Here is an 18,188-nt window from a genome sequence, read left to right on the forward strand (position 1 = left end):
AAAATGGTTTTATAATAGAAGCCCTGATCCCATTTTACAATGCTTTCTCAGATACAGCAATAGTCTCTGGCTCCTAAATTTTTTTTTAATGTAATCCTGTGTATATTTTATTTCCACACTAATTGCTCTTCTCTATACCTTATTTCATTTCCCATACCTTAGAAACATTTACATATCAGTATGTGTAGATCCTTTATAGATATTAATTAATAGTCTAGGATATAGATGTAACACAATTTATTAGTAACCCCTTACTGATAAACATTGAAATTATTTCCAGTTTTTCTCTGTAACAAACAAGGCTTCAGCGACACTCTTGTATAAACACTTTTACGTACATGAACAGGTATATCCTTAAGTTCTTGAAAGTAGAATTGTAGAGTCAAGGAGTATATGTACATTTTTTAAAAATCTGATATTGCCAAACTGCCTTCCAAAAAATATGTACCAATTAACACTCCAGGGGAACGTTTATGATCAACAAAGATTTTTTAAAGCAAACTCCAATGCTGTCAATGGCCAGAAAAGTAACAAATTAGTGAACAGACTAGGTAAGAAAATGGCAAACTGGAGAGCATGTTGAGTCATCCGAAGCAGCAGCTTCTACTCAAGTCCAGCCTACCAATAATGCCTTCTAGGAATCTGTGCTCAAGGTCATTGGATTGTCTGACCTCTCAGAAGCCCCAAATCTATACTTCTGCATGAAATCTCCAGATTTTTTTAACGTTAACAACTCATTAAAATTTTAGAATTGACATTACTAACAAAACACATGTGTGAGTGGAAATATTAGTACAAAATCTCGGGAGCTTCCCGAGTGAAACATGAAACCAGGCCCTGTACACAGAGAACAAGGAGAAACCAAAGAAAGAGGCAGACAACTCCAGATTGGTAAGTGGCAGTTTTAACAAGCAAGGGAACTTACCAGCTTATCTTGGAAGGCTGCAAGATGAGTAGATCTTCGCACTCACCTGTCAAATCCTGAAAGTTTATATAGAGGTCTTAACTGGGTGCAGTCACATATACTTTACAGATAGTCTTTACACGTTGCTCTCCCAAGGCTCTGTCCTTGAAAATGGCTCCCACGGTGGGAATGGTGGGCAGTACATACATTCCGAGGACAAGGAGGAGGTGAAAAACCTCTGATTGCCCAGGTCCAATTCTCAGGTCACATCTTCTCAATTATCTCTTCTAACAGGGGGAATTATCTATTGGACCTCCAACTTGTGACCTATGCTTTAAAACTTTCATGCCTCCCACCATCATCCCACATCCAACAAAGACTGTCATGGCAATCGGCTATATTCAACATATTGCTTTAACACTGGGATTTCCTTAGATCACATTTAGTTTTTGGATGAACTAGTAGATGGATTTTATTAACTACGTGGTCACTATCCACTGAAACTATTCAAATAACTTGACTCTGGCCCAGATGTTTCATTAATCAGGTTTCTATAAAATGTTCCCTTGACTTATATTTTTATTTCCTTAGAATGCTGTGTTTGTTTTCTTTTTTATATGGAACTACTACAGGTTTTAAGACTTGAGTCATTTTCCTATTAGTGTATTCTTCTTTTACCCAAAGGGAAAGAGAATCTCTAATCGCCTTTCTATACTACCTTCCATTCAACATAACCATCTCCTTACAGAAGAAATTGTAGAAATACAGTAAACTAAAACGACTTGCTGCCTCTAGATTAAATAGTATTTTTAATATGTATAAAATCTTTTTATATTAACTACATTCTTATGGTTTAAAAAATAAGGATAATGTAAAAGAATAGCCCCTGAAATTGCTAGATCTATTTAAATTCATGGATAAAATACCATGATATTTTTAATGTTTTATTATTTCATCTACATAAATATGTGCAAAGGGACCAATCTGACAAAACCAAGGTACTGTAAAATTATAAACAGAAATTAATGTTTATAAACATTAAAATTAAATGTAATATTAAAGAAGTCAGTTACTTATCTGAAAATACATAAGATCACGCTCTCTTCTACAATTAAGTTTTAAAAACCAAACTTTAAAAACTTATTATTTTCATGTATTATAAAGCATATGAATCCTAACTTTAGAGCTAATGGTAATTTTTAAGAAATTCCTAGTTTTTAATGTAATCCATTGAGATGTTTTAATATCTAAAAAATATAACGAATGAGAACTAAAAACATATCAAAAAAGCTTTATAACTTAGCAAAGCTTTCAATGTATATGTCTACATACGTATATACACAATACATATTTGTCTATAATGACACATACATTGTCTACATTTGTCAATGACAACTATACCAGCGGATCATATGAGATAATATGCATTGATATGCATAGTCACGGATATGCCACTGGATAGTCTGCTTTTGTTTGTGGATGCGAAGTCCTAAACATTACAAATTCCTTCATTAGCATTTCTAAATATGTGTATGTTCCTACTTCCCCTTAAAAGATATGCAGTAACTTCTCAAGTGTGCCTTTTCAAAATAAAAATTGATTAGACACCCTAAAATTTAAAAACCAACATTCTGCATTAGGCATATTTCACTGGAACTCAACATTTTAGTCATAAAAAGTGAATTTAAGAAAAATTACATATTTAAATTGTAATCTGCGCATCAGATTACTTCTTTAAATTGTGTCTTCAGAAGTCACAGATAAAACAAAAGTTATTTGAGAGATATAGTAAAATATTATATTTTAATTTTACCTAAAATATAAATTAAAATAAGGCATAAGAAAAACTTTGACCACAATACATATGGAAAACTGACCACTGAATGATGTAAATAATTCATACAATACAGTATAAGCTTTAATACATAAACTAGATGTCATTTCATCAGATTCTTGTTAGTCACATCATCTAAACTTTACATTATATATTAAAATATTAAAAAGCTAAAAAACATCATTGCAATATAGATTCAATATGGGAAAATACATACTTGTAGCTTTATATACAATCTCAATTAATCCAGTCTATACGATAGTTTTCCAAAATATAAATGGCACTTTACATGCAACAGAATATACCAGGCTGGATGTCCTAATGTATTTTAATATATAGGAAAATAAAGAGAAAACATTCTTTTAAACAAGACAGTTACACAGCAGAGGTGGAATGTAAAAGATTTTGCCTTAGCACAATCTTGTATAAGGTTAAAGAAATATCAATAAGGGCAGTTTCTACTACTTTCAGTTAGCATTTTTTAAAATGAAGATTACTGTGATTTTGTATTTTTCTAGTTGTATCACAAACTGAGAAAATATAAAAGGGAAAAAAGGCAGGCCCGGGGTGGGGGGAGAAAACCTGATCCTTTATGAATTTTAAACATCAACCCTGCCTATAGGCTGCACTGAGGAATGCTTTTCTGTTGACAGTTTCCTAAATTACTTCTGCCATTCCGAATTGTACATCAGCAGTCAGATGAATTTTCCAGACTTTATTATGCCATTGTGTAACCATAGCTGCCACAATGTAGTGCCACAAGAAGTCTGTCCTTTAGTATTTCTTTACTTGGGTATTCAGGTAACTTGAGCATGTTGATGCTTTAAAAAAATATATACAACACCATTAAAAAAGAAATCTATGAAATTTCTAATTAGTTTGTCTAGCAGTGAAAACATTAAGCAAAATTAACATAAAACCACCCTCTCAAATTTGCATTCAAATTGGAAAACCCTGCAGTAGTATTTAAAAAGTAACAAACAAACAAAAAACCCTGCTGCATTGCAGTTTCCTTTAGCATGCAAATATAATGGAAGAAAATAAGTTTGTTTCAGCCAAAAATAAATAAGCAATAGGGCGAGTTAGTTTGAAATGATGGTGTAACTCTGTGATATTATGACAGTTTAACTTTAGCGATAGCTGAATTATATTCAATTAAATTATAGGTAGTTTCTTCAGTATATTCCCTACCAAAAAAGAGAGAGGCAAGGAACTATGCAGCTACTTATTTTTCAGTGATTCCAAAATGCTGATAGAAATCTCTGCTGAAGTTTTCATCTCAGTGTAGCAATATAGTAGTTAAACTTTTGATTACTCAATATTAGTCAAAACAATTCAAAATGCATTTAAATAAACAACATACCATGTGCTTGAAGTAGGTAGAAGATTTGGCGTATACGGCACAGCAGCAATTGTAAAGTTTTGCAATCCACTTCCACCCATGATATTAGCAAATCCACCGTGTGGGACCCTGGAACTAACAATTCATATCTTACTAAGTTGTAATCATGAAAGGAAAATCTTTATGATAAATCTACTTCAAATTCTAAGTTAGCGTTAAGAATATATTCAACTCTAGATCACTGACATGGTAACATTCTGAATCTGCCAAACTCTAACTCATTGCTAAAAGCTGCTCTGTGGCCAGTGGACAAGCTTCCATGGAGACACCCCTCCCTATTTCTAAAAGCCATACTTTGCTTTCAATCAGCCACAGCACCTATCTTTACTATTGCATTTGGCATACTACATGTACAATTATTTTCTTTCATGTGCCTCCCTAATAAACTAGGGCTGATTTGAGAGTCCAAATACATATCTGTACTTGTATTCCTGAGGTTAGCAAAGTGATGGTGGCCAGCAGACATTCATTAAATATTTGCTGAATAAATGAATGTTTGCTTGATTAATTAAGGCAACAGAGGCTCTTACATGTAATCCAAATAATTTCCTTGATTGTGAAAAATACCAAGGGTCAAAGAGGTGTTTTTTTGTTTTTCACAGTGGAAAAACTAGAAAATTCTTTACATTTCTCTTTCCAGAGATTCATAATATCAGATGTATTTTTTTAAATGTCACCTAACATAATAACACCACTAGAAAATTTAATCTTCGGTATATGGCTATAGAGGATGTAGTTACAACTTCCAAACCTCTGTTTTTTACATTTGAAAGAAACTATTTTAAATTAGCCTTTCTACGTATATCATAATTACACAAACTTATCCTGGCATAAATTTTGTTGATTTTAAAATGAGATGTTGTAGTGCTTTTTAGATAAATTACGTTGATGACAAACATTTAATGTGTATGTATTAAATGCAAAGTCAAAGTCAGTAAATTAATATTAAAACTGTTTTCTAACATATTATTCACAGTACGAAGCATAATTCAGTTCATTTAAAAAAATTGTTGAAACCTGAATAACCAAAACAATCTTGAAAAAGAACAACATGGTCAGACAGGTCTCAGTTTCTGATCTCAAAACTTAAACTACAAAGTAACAGTAATCAAAATAGTGTGGCACTGGTATAAAGACAATCACATAAACCAACGGAATAGAGAACCTAAAAATAAGCACTAGCATATATGGTAAAACAATTTTTGACAAGAGTGCTAAGAACATTCAATGGGGAAAAAACAGTCTTTCAATAAACTAGAAAGACTGGAAAAACCACACGCACACACAAAAATGAAGTTGGTCCCTTACCCAACACCATTTACAAAAATTAACTCAAGATTAATCAAAGACCTAAACTTCAGAGCTAAAACTACAAAATTCTTAGAAGAAAATTACCTATTTTTCTTTTTTTTCCTGGGCTTTTAGTGTCATTAGAAAAATAACAAAAGAGCCCTACCTCAGAACATAAACCGAAATAAAGTCCAGTCAGTTTAAAACTGAAATGTAAAAACAGACCCTATAAAGTTACAAAAAAAAATGTACTATATAAATAAAATGTATTATATAAAGTACTGATAATCATCTTGCAACATAATTTAAAACTTCTATTTTATAAATTGTATAAATTAAATTTATAATTTAAATTATATGAAAATCTCAATAGTTAATAAAGTTAAAAGGCAAGTGATAAACTGAGAAAACTATTTAATGTCACTAATATATTAAGAACATCTAAAATTCAATTTTTGAAAATGGCAGCAGAATAATACACAAAAAATGAAGACAGGCAATTCACGTAACACACAAAAAATATAAAAATAAGTTATATTAAAATAAAAAAAATTATATCTTATATTGATAGAATAAAATGAGCAGGCCCTCTCACTCCCTGCTAATGTGAATAATGATCTTTCTGAAGGGTAAATTAGCAATATCTATCAAGGTTAGAAAAATGTATATACTTTTTTATCTAAAATTTCTCTTTGAAGAATTTATCCTATATAAGTAATACAGGATATTGGCCTGCGAGTATACAACAATTCCTTACATGGTCAGCATTATTCATAAACAGGAAAATTTAGCAATAAAGGACAGTATCAATTAAAGGAAGTTTATAAATTGAAGAATAGGCAGCCATTTAAAAATTAGATCTATAAATGGAACAATTTTTAATGATATATTGCAAAATGCAAAAGTTATAAAACAGGAGCAATGTTTTTAAAAAATAAAAATTTATATATGTGAAAATATTATGGAAGAATAACAAATATGGCAACAGTGATTATCTTCGGTGACTGAGATTAAGTGACATTTTTAATTTGAAATCTCTAACTTTACCATATAGAAAATATAATTTTTAATTATTTTTATTAAACTACTCTTGGAACGAAGAAGCCAAAAAAACACACACAAAAAACAAACAAACTCCCAAAACTTAACGAGGTTTTTTTTCACATCTTTAGTCTATAATCTGTGAATATTCATGTTTTATTTACCCTTTAAAATTAGATGTATGGTGTGACTCCAACTATTTATATAATATATAGTTAAAAGACTATGAAAATAAAGCAAAATGTTAATAGTGTTATCTCTGTATAGTAGAATTACTTAATTGGATTTTCATTTTGTTTTATCTTGTCCATTTTCCAAATTTTCTATAATGGTTATATAGATTTTTTAAAAAAGACAACAGTGGACTTTAAATTACATACGTATATCATACATATATAGGTATACACTCACAATTATATTTTTAACTTAAGCAAAAATAGAGAGAAGTAAATTGTTTGTAGTAGTTTACAATAGTTGCTGCTGGCAAAGGTAGTTTTTCTTATTCCTCTAATATTCTGTGTTGCAACTTTCCTCATGGAACTATGTACATTTACAATGGAATAATCAAACTGTATTTTCATAAATAGAAGAACACAAAATTCTGAGTTATCAAGAATGAAAACCAAACTTTTTTTTACATCTTTTGAAAATATCACTTAAAAGTTTTTAAATCATCTAGTTTTCTGATCTATGATTTTCAATTGGTTGCAAAAGTAAACTTTTCAAAGTGTGGTATCACAAATTATTTTTTGGCCATGAATCTTGAGAATTTAAAACTTTGGTAAGAACTAGAGAAAAATTGCTGTGTATGGGTATAGTGTGTGTGTGAGTGTGTATGTGTGTGTGTGTGTGCTGTCCAGCAACATACAAATATTAAAAATTGGGCTACTATCATTGACTTATTCGTAGACTGAAAAGATTACCAAATTATAAAATTAACATATATGCTGATAGGATAGTTCTGCTTGGAACATAGCTTATTTTTTTATACATTAAATAAACATTTATTGAGAACTATATGTGTTTTATAAATGCCTAAATAAATCCTTATTTAATATTAAAAAAAAGCATAAAGGGAGGTAAGAAACTGACAATTCATTTTGGCTGTTTATCACTAAACAATTAGAAACGGCATACATAAATTCTTGCCACATTATCATAAAAACACTTCTTACCTGCCAGTAACAAACTGCAGGAGAAGAACTCTCTCCTCTGGAGTAATATTTTCCACAACTTCCCAGAACCACTAACAACAACAACAATAAAAAAAATACTTAGCTCCTATTTCAGAGCAATTGTAGACTTCTTAATACCATAGAAATATGCAGCATCCATAAAGCATATTTTATTCTAAGAAACTCATTTATCAAAAGTGATTTCAGACAAAGCTTCATATGCAATTCCCGTGAGAAGAATTTAGGAGAAAACTTTACTTTGTTAATTAATGTAGATTTTCATCCAATAGTGCTGAAAAGCTTACAAAATTAAATGGCAAACTTAACTTCATTCTAAGCTCTGGAGAAATTTTACCTGAATAACGGGATCTTCTCTTTCATAGCCACTTGTGTATTCTGTATTTTTTATCCAATCACTCACATCAATTTCTGGCATGCCAGAAAGCAGTAGCTCCTTTGGGGAAGAAGAAAAATATTTCATTAATCTTCTCCAGGGTAAAAAAAAAAAAAAAAAAAAAAAAAAAAACTATTACATTTAAATAGTAAATCTGCCTTAATTAGAAACTAATTCCATGTAAAATTGATTTATTTTTGTGACAGTTTCTGCATGTCATCAATAGCAAGTAGTACACGGGAGAGAATCCTTGATACTGATAATCTCAAATACTGTGAGACTGGAGATATCTCTATACTGATACGATTTAAAACATAAGAAACAATAATTTATGTTTATATATAAACACATGTGCAACAACAGTTTATATGTGCAAGAATTTTATGAACATTATGTTTAGTTTTATTTTATGAATGTTATTAAATTCTAGAGACCATACTCTCAATATGAAAGTGACAACAAAGATCTGAATCTCAGATTAAGCAAAAAATAAATAAATCATCGAGAAACTCTAATCATTAGGGAAAGGAGGTAATACAATAATTATTTTTTTAAAAAGAATCAACCCTTTGAATAACTCTATTTTGGAATAATTCGGATCCTTTAAAGTTAACTTTCCTCTGGTTGAGAAAAAAATGTAATTTCCCTAATTACTTTTAGTAGCCTTCTTTTTTCCAGGAACATCATCAAACAAACAAAATAGCCATCACACAACTAAAAATGAAATTAATATTGGGAAAAATATTTACTACTATTTTTCCAAGAGAAAAAGAGAACATGAAAAAGAGCTTGTCCACATCTCAGCATCAGTCCATTTCTCACAGTTGGATGTGTTAAGTCACGTGAGGCAATAACTTAGCCTACACACAACTAAACACCAACGAGCCAGAATTGCAAGGTTTGTTATTACAGAAACATAGATCTAATGTGGTTCCAAATCACGTTTCCCACAGCAACTACTCATATTATATAAATGACTAGTATAGAGGGTGCTCTGAAGATTAATGAAGGTTAACTTAAGTCAATGTCTGAGAACTCTTGGGGGTTCCTACGAGGTTCTCCCTTTTCTAACTTATCTGAGGCTGGACTTTCTCCATATAGTTCTACCAAAATATCACAACAGATAATGTGCAGAAGCAGATATGAAAACCCAGTTGTCTTCCAGTAACAGAGCCATTAAGGAAACTTGCAAAAATGTATAATACCACTCTACCCACTATTTTTGTTTTATTCTGGAAAATGCAGTTTTCATTTTTAAAATGTTATTTATGTTCATATGTAATGTTTTATATGTATAAGACATTTTACATTTGTTTTAATTTCAACTACAACAAATATCAATTAACATAACTCACATAAACAAAAAGGCTTTTGTTTTAAGGTGGTCCTAAGACCAAAATGTTTGTGAACTGCTAGTGTTTTAGTTCTCCTTGCCATAATACAATAAAATCTTTTACTAGATGAAGGTGTTCTGGTTAGTGTCCATTTACCGCCACCTTTTTTTGCACTGTTCTGTGCCCTAGGAAGCTGATCCCAGCAGAATGGGCCTGTTGGCTTCAGGTTGGGCCTGTTACTGTAAACAGGCAAAAGTCTGAAGGTAAGAGTACTTTCGGCTCCCTCACGGCATCAGCACATCTTTTCCATAGCCATGTCTGCTCATCACAGGGCTCCTTACAATAATTCTTCCACCTGTCTCTTCAATTCTAGGGGTGATAAAGGCTTTCCACTATCTCTGGATGCCTCACCAAATTTTATTCCTAACACTGCCCACACTTCTGCAATAGTCCTTTTGTTAAAGCTTCTTTATTTGAAACATCTGGGGAAATTCTGTTTTGTGGCCAGACTCTGATACGGATGTGCCAAAAGGGAGTGAGAATGAATTTTACATGTTTCTTACAATCTATGAGTTTAATCTTCTTCCTTCTAAGCTGAAGATAAGCTTTTAATAACATTAAGTATGTGTTCACTGAAAATAATCAATAAAAATGACTAAAACTATATTCTCTCAAGAAATTTGACCTATTTCATGAATATCATGTTATAACTTTTTATGAAGAGGATAAAAGACCTTTATTATCTCATTTAACACTTGGGCAAAAAGAAGTTACTAAACTGACTGAAAACAAATAGAAGGGGAATTCTACAATAAAAAGTACATATACCAAAAAGATTTTAAGTCCTAATCAATAATTTATTTTTTAAAAAAATTACAAAATAACTGAATCTGTTGAAACTGAATACAACATATATAACCCACATTAATGGGCAGAAACTGAGTCATCCAAGTGTGTATAACCATCACCATAATTAGCAGCCACGTGGACTCAATGTTTTAATATTCTGGTAACCCCATTGATAAATTCATAAGCAACACAGTATGGAAGGATAGTCCCTTAGACATTTGGTAGGAACCCCTGAACTGTAGCAGTATTACAGATGTGTTACAACAATGTGGCCACCATTTTTAAACCTAATAATCATCTCTTGACTTAGGATTACATTCTGTCCACAATGGATGATACACCTCCAGTTTAGGACACTGACACTACTAGATACCCTCGTCTCACTAAAACTCTAGAATCTAACCTGTATCCCCTAACTCAGATGCACATCTAAGCTTAGATGCTTACGACAACTTTTTTTTAAAAAAATTTCTTATCCTAGTGTAGCATGGCTCTTTCCTATAAAAGACAGAGTCATACAAAAGGTTCTAAAACCAAGTCCCACTTGGAACACATGCCACTGAGAGGCAGTTTGGCAACACTGATGAAGAGAATCTGAGTTCTGGGTCAGTCAGAGAAGAAGGGTTCGCAGTCTGGCTCTAACACATACTCTATGAACACAGGCAAGTTCCACACCTTCTTTGGCCTAGTGTTCCTCATGTATAAAATGGGAATAATAATTACTTACCTCAGAGGTCCATTGTGAAGATTTTAAAAGTTAATATGCATAAAGCACCTGGCAAATACCAAGTATTTGATTAAAAAAACTATCATTACTGCATAAATCAGGGTCATCCCTACAGCACTGCTCCATAATCCCACTATTTGAATCAGCTCAACCTAGTAAAGCCAGAGTCTAAGACAGTCTTGCAATCCTGACCTAACTTCTAATATAAGAACCACAATTAAACGTCTTCTAGCAGCAGACCTGAATGTGAAAGGCAAAATAAAGCTTTTAGAGGAAAATAGAAAAAAATACCGTCATGACCTTGGAATAAAAATAGTTTCTTAAACGGGACACAAAAAGCCTCATCCATTTAAAAAAAGAAAAGAAGAAACAAGTGACAAACTGAACTGTGTTAAAATTAAAAACTTTTATTCACTAAAAGACACCAAAGTATAACATATATAAAGACTCCTATAAAGAATAAAGAATCCTAAAAATCAGTAACAAAAACCCATAAAACACAACAGAAAAATGGAAATATTACTTAAACAGTTCAAAGACAGAGGACACAAATGGCTAATAAACACATAAAAAACATTTAACTTCATTAATCACCAGGGAAATGTAAATTAAAACCACAACAAAATACCACAACTGATCCACCAGAATAGTAAAAATGAAAAAGACAGAAAATATCAAATGTTTGTGAGGAATAGGAATACCCAGAACTCTCTTACTTGTTGATCAGAGTGTAAATTGACATACAACTTTAGAAAACTATTTGCTAGTATCTACTCTAATGGAATAAATGTACACCCTATATGCCAGTAATTCTACTCAAGGTATATAACCTACAGAATGAAATGCATGCATATGTTCTCCTAAAGATATATACTCAAATGTTTATAGCAGCACAATTTCAAATAGTCTGAAACTAAAAACAAAAACGAAAACAAAAACAAAAAAAATCAACTCAAATGTTAAAGAATAGAAAAGACAAAAAAGTACACTGATACAATGAATTACTACACAGCAATGAAAATGATCAAATTACAACTGCATGCAACAACAGGAATGATTCTCAAAAACAAAAAGCTGAGCTAAAGAAGTCAAATATATTCTAGGTGATTATTCCATTTACACTAAGTTAAAAAAACAGGCAACCTAATCTATGATATCAGAAGTCAGGAGAGTGGTCACCCATGACAGGGATAGTGAGTGGAAGGACATGCGAGGAACATCTGCAATGCTAGGGTTTCTCAGTTTCTTGATCTTTCATGCGTATGTACTCAGCTTGTGAAAATTCATTGTTATACATTTATGATGTATGCGCTTTTCTCATGTATATTCTAATTCTATAAAAAGTTTCCTAGGACTTAAATTATGTGGCAAAGTTTTTGTCAATTATTTATTTGTTGCCATTTGTTTTTTACACCAGAAATAATGTAATTCTCTGTTTAACAGTTCATAAGTATTCCTCCATTTTTAAATGCTAAAAATAACTTTTATCATTATGCAAAAATTAGACAGGTTTATGCTAAACTATTAATCTTAAAGCTAAAAACACAACCCAAAAAACTCAAAACTGATTTAATGAAACTGAGTCAAAAGGGACTTAAATTAATTAGTAAAGTTTGTTCACTACTTTAATAAGATATGAGTGATTAGTTAAAAATATTGGCATATATGTAAAATTGAAGGTACCCACCAATGTATTTATTTATATATTAAAATAAAAGGTATAGGGTAAAATTAATTCTCTGAGACAGAATATAAACCAAAGGATACTTTTCCATTGATCTAAAGTTATTAATCTGAGTTATACTTTTTAAAATAGGAAAATACCTATACTCTATTAGGAAGTCAAAGAGTTTGAAAATAATTTATTATAAAAAATAAAATAGAAAAAAGAAATAGGAGAAAATGCAGACATAAATCATATAAAATTAGAAATCCCATTAGATAATAATAGTAAAAAGTAGGCAAACTAAAGGCTCATAACAAAACATTCAATAAAGACTAGAAACTAGCAAAGAGAGTGGATTCCACAGAGGTTTAAAATGGAAAATTATAAAATTACATATAAGCTGAAATAAGAAGCTGCAGAAGGTAACACAAATACAACAGAAAAACTCTCTTAATTCTTCTTTTCAGAAGTACAAAAAGTTAGAATCAGGATCCTTTACTTCATATGGCCAAATAAAAAAGTTCAGAAATAATATGGATGTTGCTTTTGGAAGACTGCCCTTCAATATCTCCCATGTATACTTTGGAAATAATATTCTATTCCTGTTTATCGCCACTGCAATCCATTTCACATTAAGGAATTGCTAATCTTGTGATTAAGCTTAAGAGAAACGACAATAACACATCTTATAATAAATCTCTAAACATAAACATTAAACATATTTCTTAATATACATTATTCCATTCATCCTAGTACTCCAAAATTATTTCTGAATTACATCAACTGTAGTTTTCTACTGTTCTGTAACAACAAAAGAACTGATGTTTTCCTTACCAATTCATATTCATCAAAAAGTTGTATGAGAGAAGGTGGAATGAACATATGAAAGCCCTGTAAAAAAGCATTGATCTGAGGCTGAATGGCTCGTGTCATTCGAAGTTCAGTAACAAGCTGGACATACTCCGCCTATAAAAACAAAGTTTTTGTGGTGACTTTTTTTGATTCCACATACTTTAGATAATGTTGATACAACCACTCTAATTTAAAAGGGAAAGGTTTAGAATTAATTTATAATACTGAATGTCAACTGGAATTGAAAAATCAAACAAAGGGGAAAAAAGAGGAGGAGGAATAAGAGGTTAAAATTTCCAGGAATAAAACAAGTTATGGGGATGGGGTGTACAACACAGGGAAAAAAGTCTATAATATTGTAATAATGTTGTACGGTGTCAGATGATTGCTGGGCATATAATGGTGATCACTTCTGTAGGTATATAAATGTTGAATAACTATGGTATACACCTGAAACTAATACAATATTGTATGTAAGCTATATTTGAATGAAAACTTTTAAAAAATAATTAATTTGGCACCAATATTTATACATTCAGCAAACCAGTACCTACCATTCACTGAATTGTTCAGGCCGAAATCCTAGGAAGCAATCACCCATGATTTCTTTCACACTCTGTAACGGTGAGTACTATCAGATCTACTTTCAAAAATTATTCCCAGTCTGACCTTGTCTCAATACCTCTACTTTCAGCACCCTGGTCCAAAGCCGGCATCATCTTTCACCTGGATTACTGCAATACCTGGTGTCTCTGTTTCCATTTTGCCTCTGTACTGTTTCTTCTTCATGCCAATTTTTTTTTAAATATAGATGTTTTATATATAATTTTATATATAATTCAGATCACATAGCTCTCCTGCCCAAAACCCTATAATGACTTCTCATGTTACTTAAAATCTAAATTACTTCCCTAGTCTATAAGGCTCTAAATGACCTAGGCCTCTGCCTTCCTCTCTCATCTCATTTCCATCCACTCTCCCCCTTGTTCACTCACACTATTTCCCAAACACAAGCTTGTCTCAGTGTCTTTATGTTTCCTGGTGTCTCTGACTGAAATGGTTCATTAGGATATACTCTCTTTGCAGGCAGGGCTCTGTCTGGTTTACTAGCATATATCCTCAGCTCCTCAAACAGTGGTGGCCACTTTGAAAGTGTTCAAAAATATGTGATAAATACATACATTTAACAAATTCATTTAATACATACTTGCTATAATAGTTATTTAAGTGTAGCGGATTTGATTGAGTTAAGGTAAGCTATTTTCGCACATTTTATTTTTTAAAATACATTACCATTATCACAGAAAATACTGTCACTTAAAATTTAACTGGTAATAAAAAAATGTATATTGGCTCAGACTAGAATGAATTATCATGTCTATATATATATATATGTATATCAATTATCATCATTTTTATATTTTAAATTACATCTAAGTGAAATTTTGCCAAGTTAAAAGCAATGTTGTATATAGTTCTCAAGTCTCAGGAACAAATGCTTTAAACACAAAGGTCAGAAAGCCTGTTTTAGGATCATTCATTCATTCATTTATTTTGGCACTAATCTGATGCTCTGTTCCCCAGCACATCCCACCCCCCAAAAAAACATAGACCCTGAGCCAGCAAATTATATATGACTACTAACTATGAATTCTCCATATCTCAGAGCTACAGAAGTGGCATAGTGAATTTTTCACAGCTCTCCTCAAACCGCACATCGCTCCTTATATAGTCTGGTACAGGGAAAGCTGCCATCTCCACTATTTATTTAATCTATTCCTACCCTAAATCCCACTCCCTACCACCCAAAGGTTTTTCTCCACTATATAGGAATTAATCAGTTACTACAAGTTACATACAGGTAATTGCCATACAGAGGGAGACAGAAATGTGTGCCAAACAATCAAACAGAAATATAAAACTAAATTTTCAGGGTCCAATCAAGAAATACTATATAATAACATACTAAGTGATAACCAGCAGTGATTTCAGCATTAGCACATGATTATCTTCCAATTTCTATCTACTGTAATTAAAATTGTTCACTGAACATAGAATTTTCCTCCTCCACTTATTCATTAATTATATGTTTAAGGTGCTATGTGAGACCTTATCCTGCCTTAACAAGAACAGCTTTTTCCCAAGAGGTTTTACTTTTATAATCTTAAGGCTCTAGTCAATAATCATTGCTCAAGACCTTAATAAATTATAAACCATGAAAATAAAAGATTTATGAATTGCTCAAGTACACTTAACCTATTTTAATTTGCCATTGCATTCCATATATAAGAATACACGTTCTCTTTATCAATCCCTATTATTTCCTCATACATTCTATTTTTATAAATTTTTACGAGTATACTAAACTCTCCTCAAACATCCCTTATATTCCATCAAATATTATTTTACACATTTATTTCTGTAACTCTGACCCACAGTTATTGGATGTCAATTTATGAAAATCAGCCCCTTCAGGTACCAATCTTTATATTGTTAATTTAATGTGAACATATCTCAGTCTAAATTATTTCTCAGTACAATAACAAAATCCTAGCCATCATGAATCTTCCTGAATGTAGTAAGTCTTCCAAGTAGCTGAAAGATAACTGTGTTTAACAGTTAAAATCTACAGAAAACAGAAAATATCTATATCTAACTGCTTTTAAAATGTTGCTCTGCCTTCCTTAAACAGCACTGTCCTCAAATAGAATAATACACATTAACATTTTCTTGATACAATAATTACTATGAACATTCACTATTAGTACGCACTAACATTTTGACTGTTCAGATTGTGCTATAGAAATACACTGGCCGCATTCCCACTACCTATAAAGGCAGCCAAATGACTCACTTCCACACTTTATGCCCTTGCATAACTACACCAAATATCTTACATGCCTTAAAGAAACAGTGGACCCATAGACAACAATCAGTCTATAAAATAATGGCATAAAGAGCTGCACAATTAAACAGTAAACATAAACCGAACTTAAAATCTCACTTTGTTCTAAGGTTTTAAAAGAAATGATATAATTGGACGGGGGGACGGGGGGACGGAATCTTTTATCCCCAACAGATGGCATATTTACTTGCACCGTAGTTTTGTTGTAAATTCTTTGAGGGCATAAAATAATACCAGATGCCACAGACAAATTGAATAATTAACTATATAGAAGAATCTGAGTTAGTATTTGTGTTAACATAAAGAAAGTTTTCAACTTAGAAATCCATGGAGATAAGAACAATGAAAAACCCTAGCAACTTTTTTTCTAGCTCAACCTCTGAGCCTTATAACTGATACAACTAAGCAAAAAATCACAGCAAAGGGAAAAATAACACTAAGATTAAGGAGATGCAATTTTCAGATACTATGTTCCAGTTAAATTACATGTCCAGTTACAGAAACATTTTAATAATCTCCTAGTCTTCTGAATGTGTACAATGGACAATAACACCGCTCAGAAATAATCTTAAAAGTTCTAACTTCTTTTCAGGCTTTGGGCCTACACTATGTCTTCTTAGGAGGAATGGTGATGATGTTGAAACTTGACACATTTTTTTGAAACTATTTTTATTCTTAAAAATCTTTTTCACCACTTCTAGGAAAATATATAAATTAATCATATTTAAATAATAAGTAGAATGATAAACTTGGTCACATTTGTAAAACTGTCTGGAAGTAATTTTTTTTAGCAATTAAAAGTTTAAATGGCATTATTATTGGCATAATTCAATTCACTGTTTGAATATAAATACTTTAATAAGAAAACCTTCTTTCCTTGATTATTATTGCTCTGGTTTGCAAGTGTTCTCAGTGAAAATTTCTCCACCTAGGACTCAAAAGAATACCAGGTTTCTTTTGTAGGAAGAAGTAGATACAAAAAAATGGAGAGGCACATTCTTACAATGTAATGTTTTTCAATAATTTTTTCTTTACCATTATATTCTTATTTTTAAGGTCATAAATTAGTTACAGAGATTAATAGTCTGTAAAAATCCTATTTGACTTCCTTGAAAAAAAAATTAGTCATTTAAAACAGTGACTCTTCAGGTTACTATTTCATAGATTTTCTGAATTTTAAACTATACTGACTAAAAGGCAAGGAAAAGTATGTTCTCCTTGTTGACAGGAAGATATTAAAGATAATTTAAAACACAATATAATGCACACATACACTCAATATGGAGAATCTCAGCTCTGAACTGTTTTAAAAATCTTCAGAGTAATAAAAAAAAACCTTTCATAGTATACTTTTCTGAAGATAAAACATGAGGAATCCACTTTAAGTCAATAATCTATATATAAGAGCTTGTATTTTGTGCTTATGTGTGCATCAAATATGTTTGTGTGTAAAATAAACCAAATAGAAATAAAAAAAATATAAGGTATTAACTATGTAAAAATGAAGTGGAGGAAAACAAACTAAATTTGCATTTGCTACCTTGTTCTTATTTACTGACTTAATACATGAGAGGCCTAGTAGTTACACAGTCATACAGACCTTGATTTAAACTGAAGGTCCACCACTTACTAATTTTGAGCCCTTAAGACAGTTATTTAACTTCTAAAGAAATATAGTGTCATAGTTACAAGCTCAGGCTTGAAATTTATAGTCTGCCTGGATTCAAATTCTAGCTCCAACACTTATTAAATAACCATGTGATTTGGATGAAAGCTACTTAAACCCTTTATGCTTAGTTTTCTGACCTATAGAAA

At 31.4% G+C, this 18,188-nt stretch overlaps 1 protein-coding gene across 6 annotated transcripts in view; it reads right to left on the bottom strand.

Annotated features, from left to right (window-relative positions):
- Window positions 1-222: 222 nt before the first annotated feature.
- The window catches only part of HACE1 (HECT domain and ankyrin repeat containing E3 ubiquitin protein ligase 1), a 78,762-nt gene continuing 60,796 nt past the window's right edge, over window positions 223-18,188 (bottom strand). For 4 of the 6 annotated variants that reach the window (XM_036220387.1, XM_016126175.2, XM_016126179.2 and 1 more), the window contains 5 exons: window positions 13,451-13,582; window positions 8,002-8,100; window positions 7,647-7,717; window positions 4,102-4,215; window positions 223-3,559 (listed from right to left, as the gene is read on the bottom strand). In XM_036220387.1, coding sequence (XP_036076280.1) covers window positions 3,457-3,559; window positions 4,102-4,215; window positions 7,647-7,717; window positions 8,002-8,100; window positions 13,451-13,582 — 519 coding nt within the window. In that variant the 3' untranslated portion in view covers window positions 223-3,456. The remainder of the gene's footprint in view (window positions 3,560-4,101; window positions 4,216-7,646; window positions 7,718-8,001; window positions 8,101-13,450; window positions 13,583-18,188) is intronic. The other 2 variants (XM_036220389.1, XM_016126178.2) reach the window with 1 other exon arrangement.

Source organism: Rousettus aegyptiacus, unplaced genomic scaffold (genome assembly GCF_014176215.1).
Source record: "Rousettus aegyptiacus isolate mRouAeg1 unplaced genomic scaffold, mRouAeg1.p scaffold_m13_p_1, whole genome shotgun sequence".
Taxonomy (NCBI): Eukaryota; Metazoa; Chordata; class Mammalia; order Chiroptera; family Pteropodidae; genus Rousettus; species Rousettus aegyptiacus.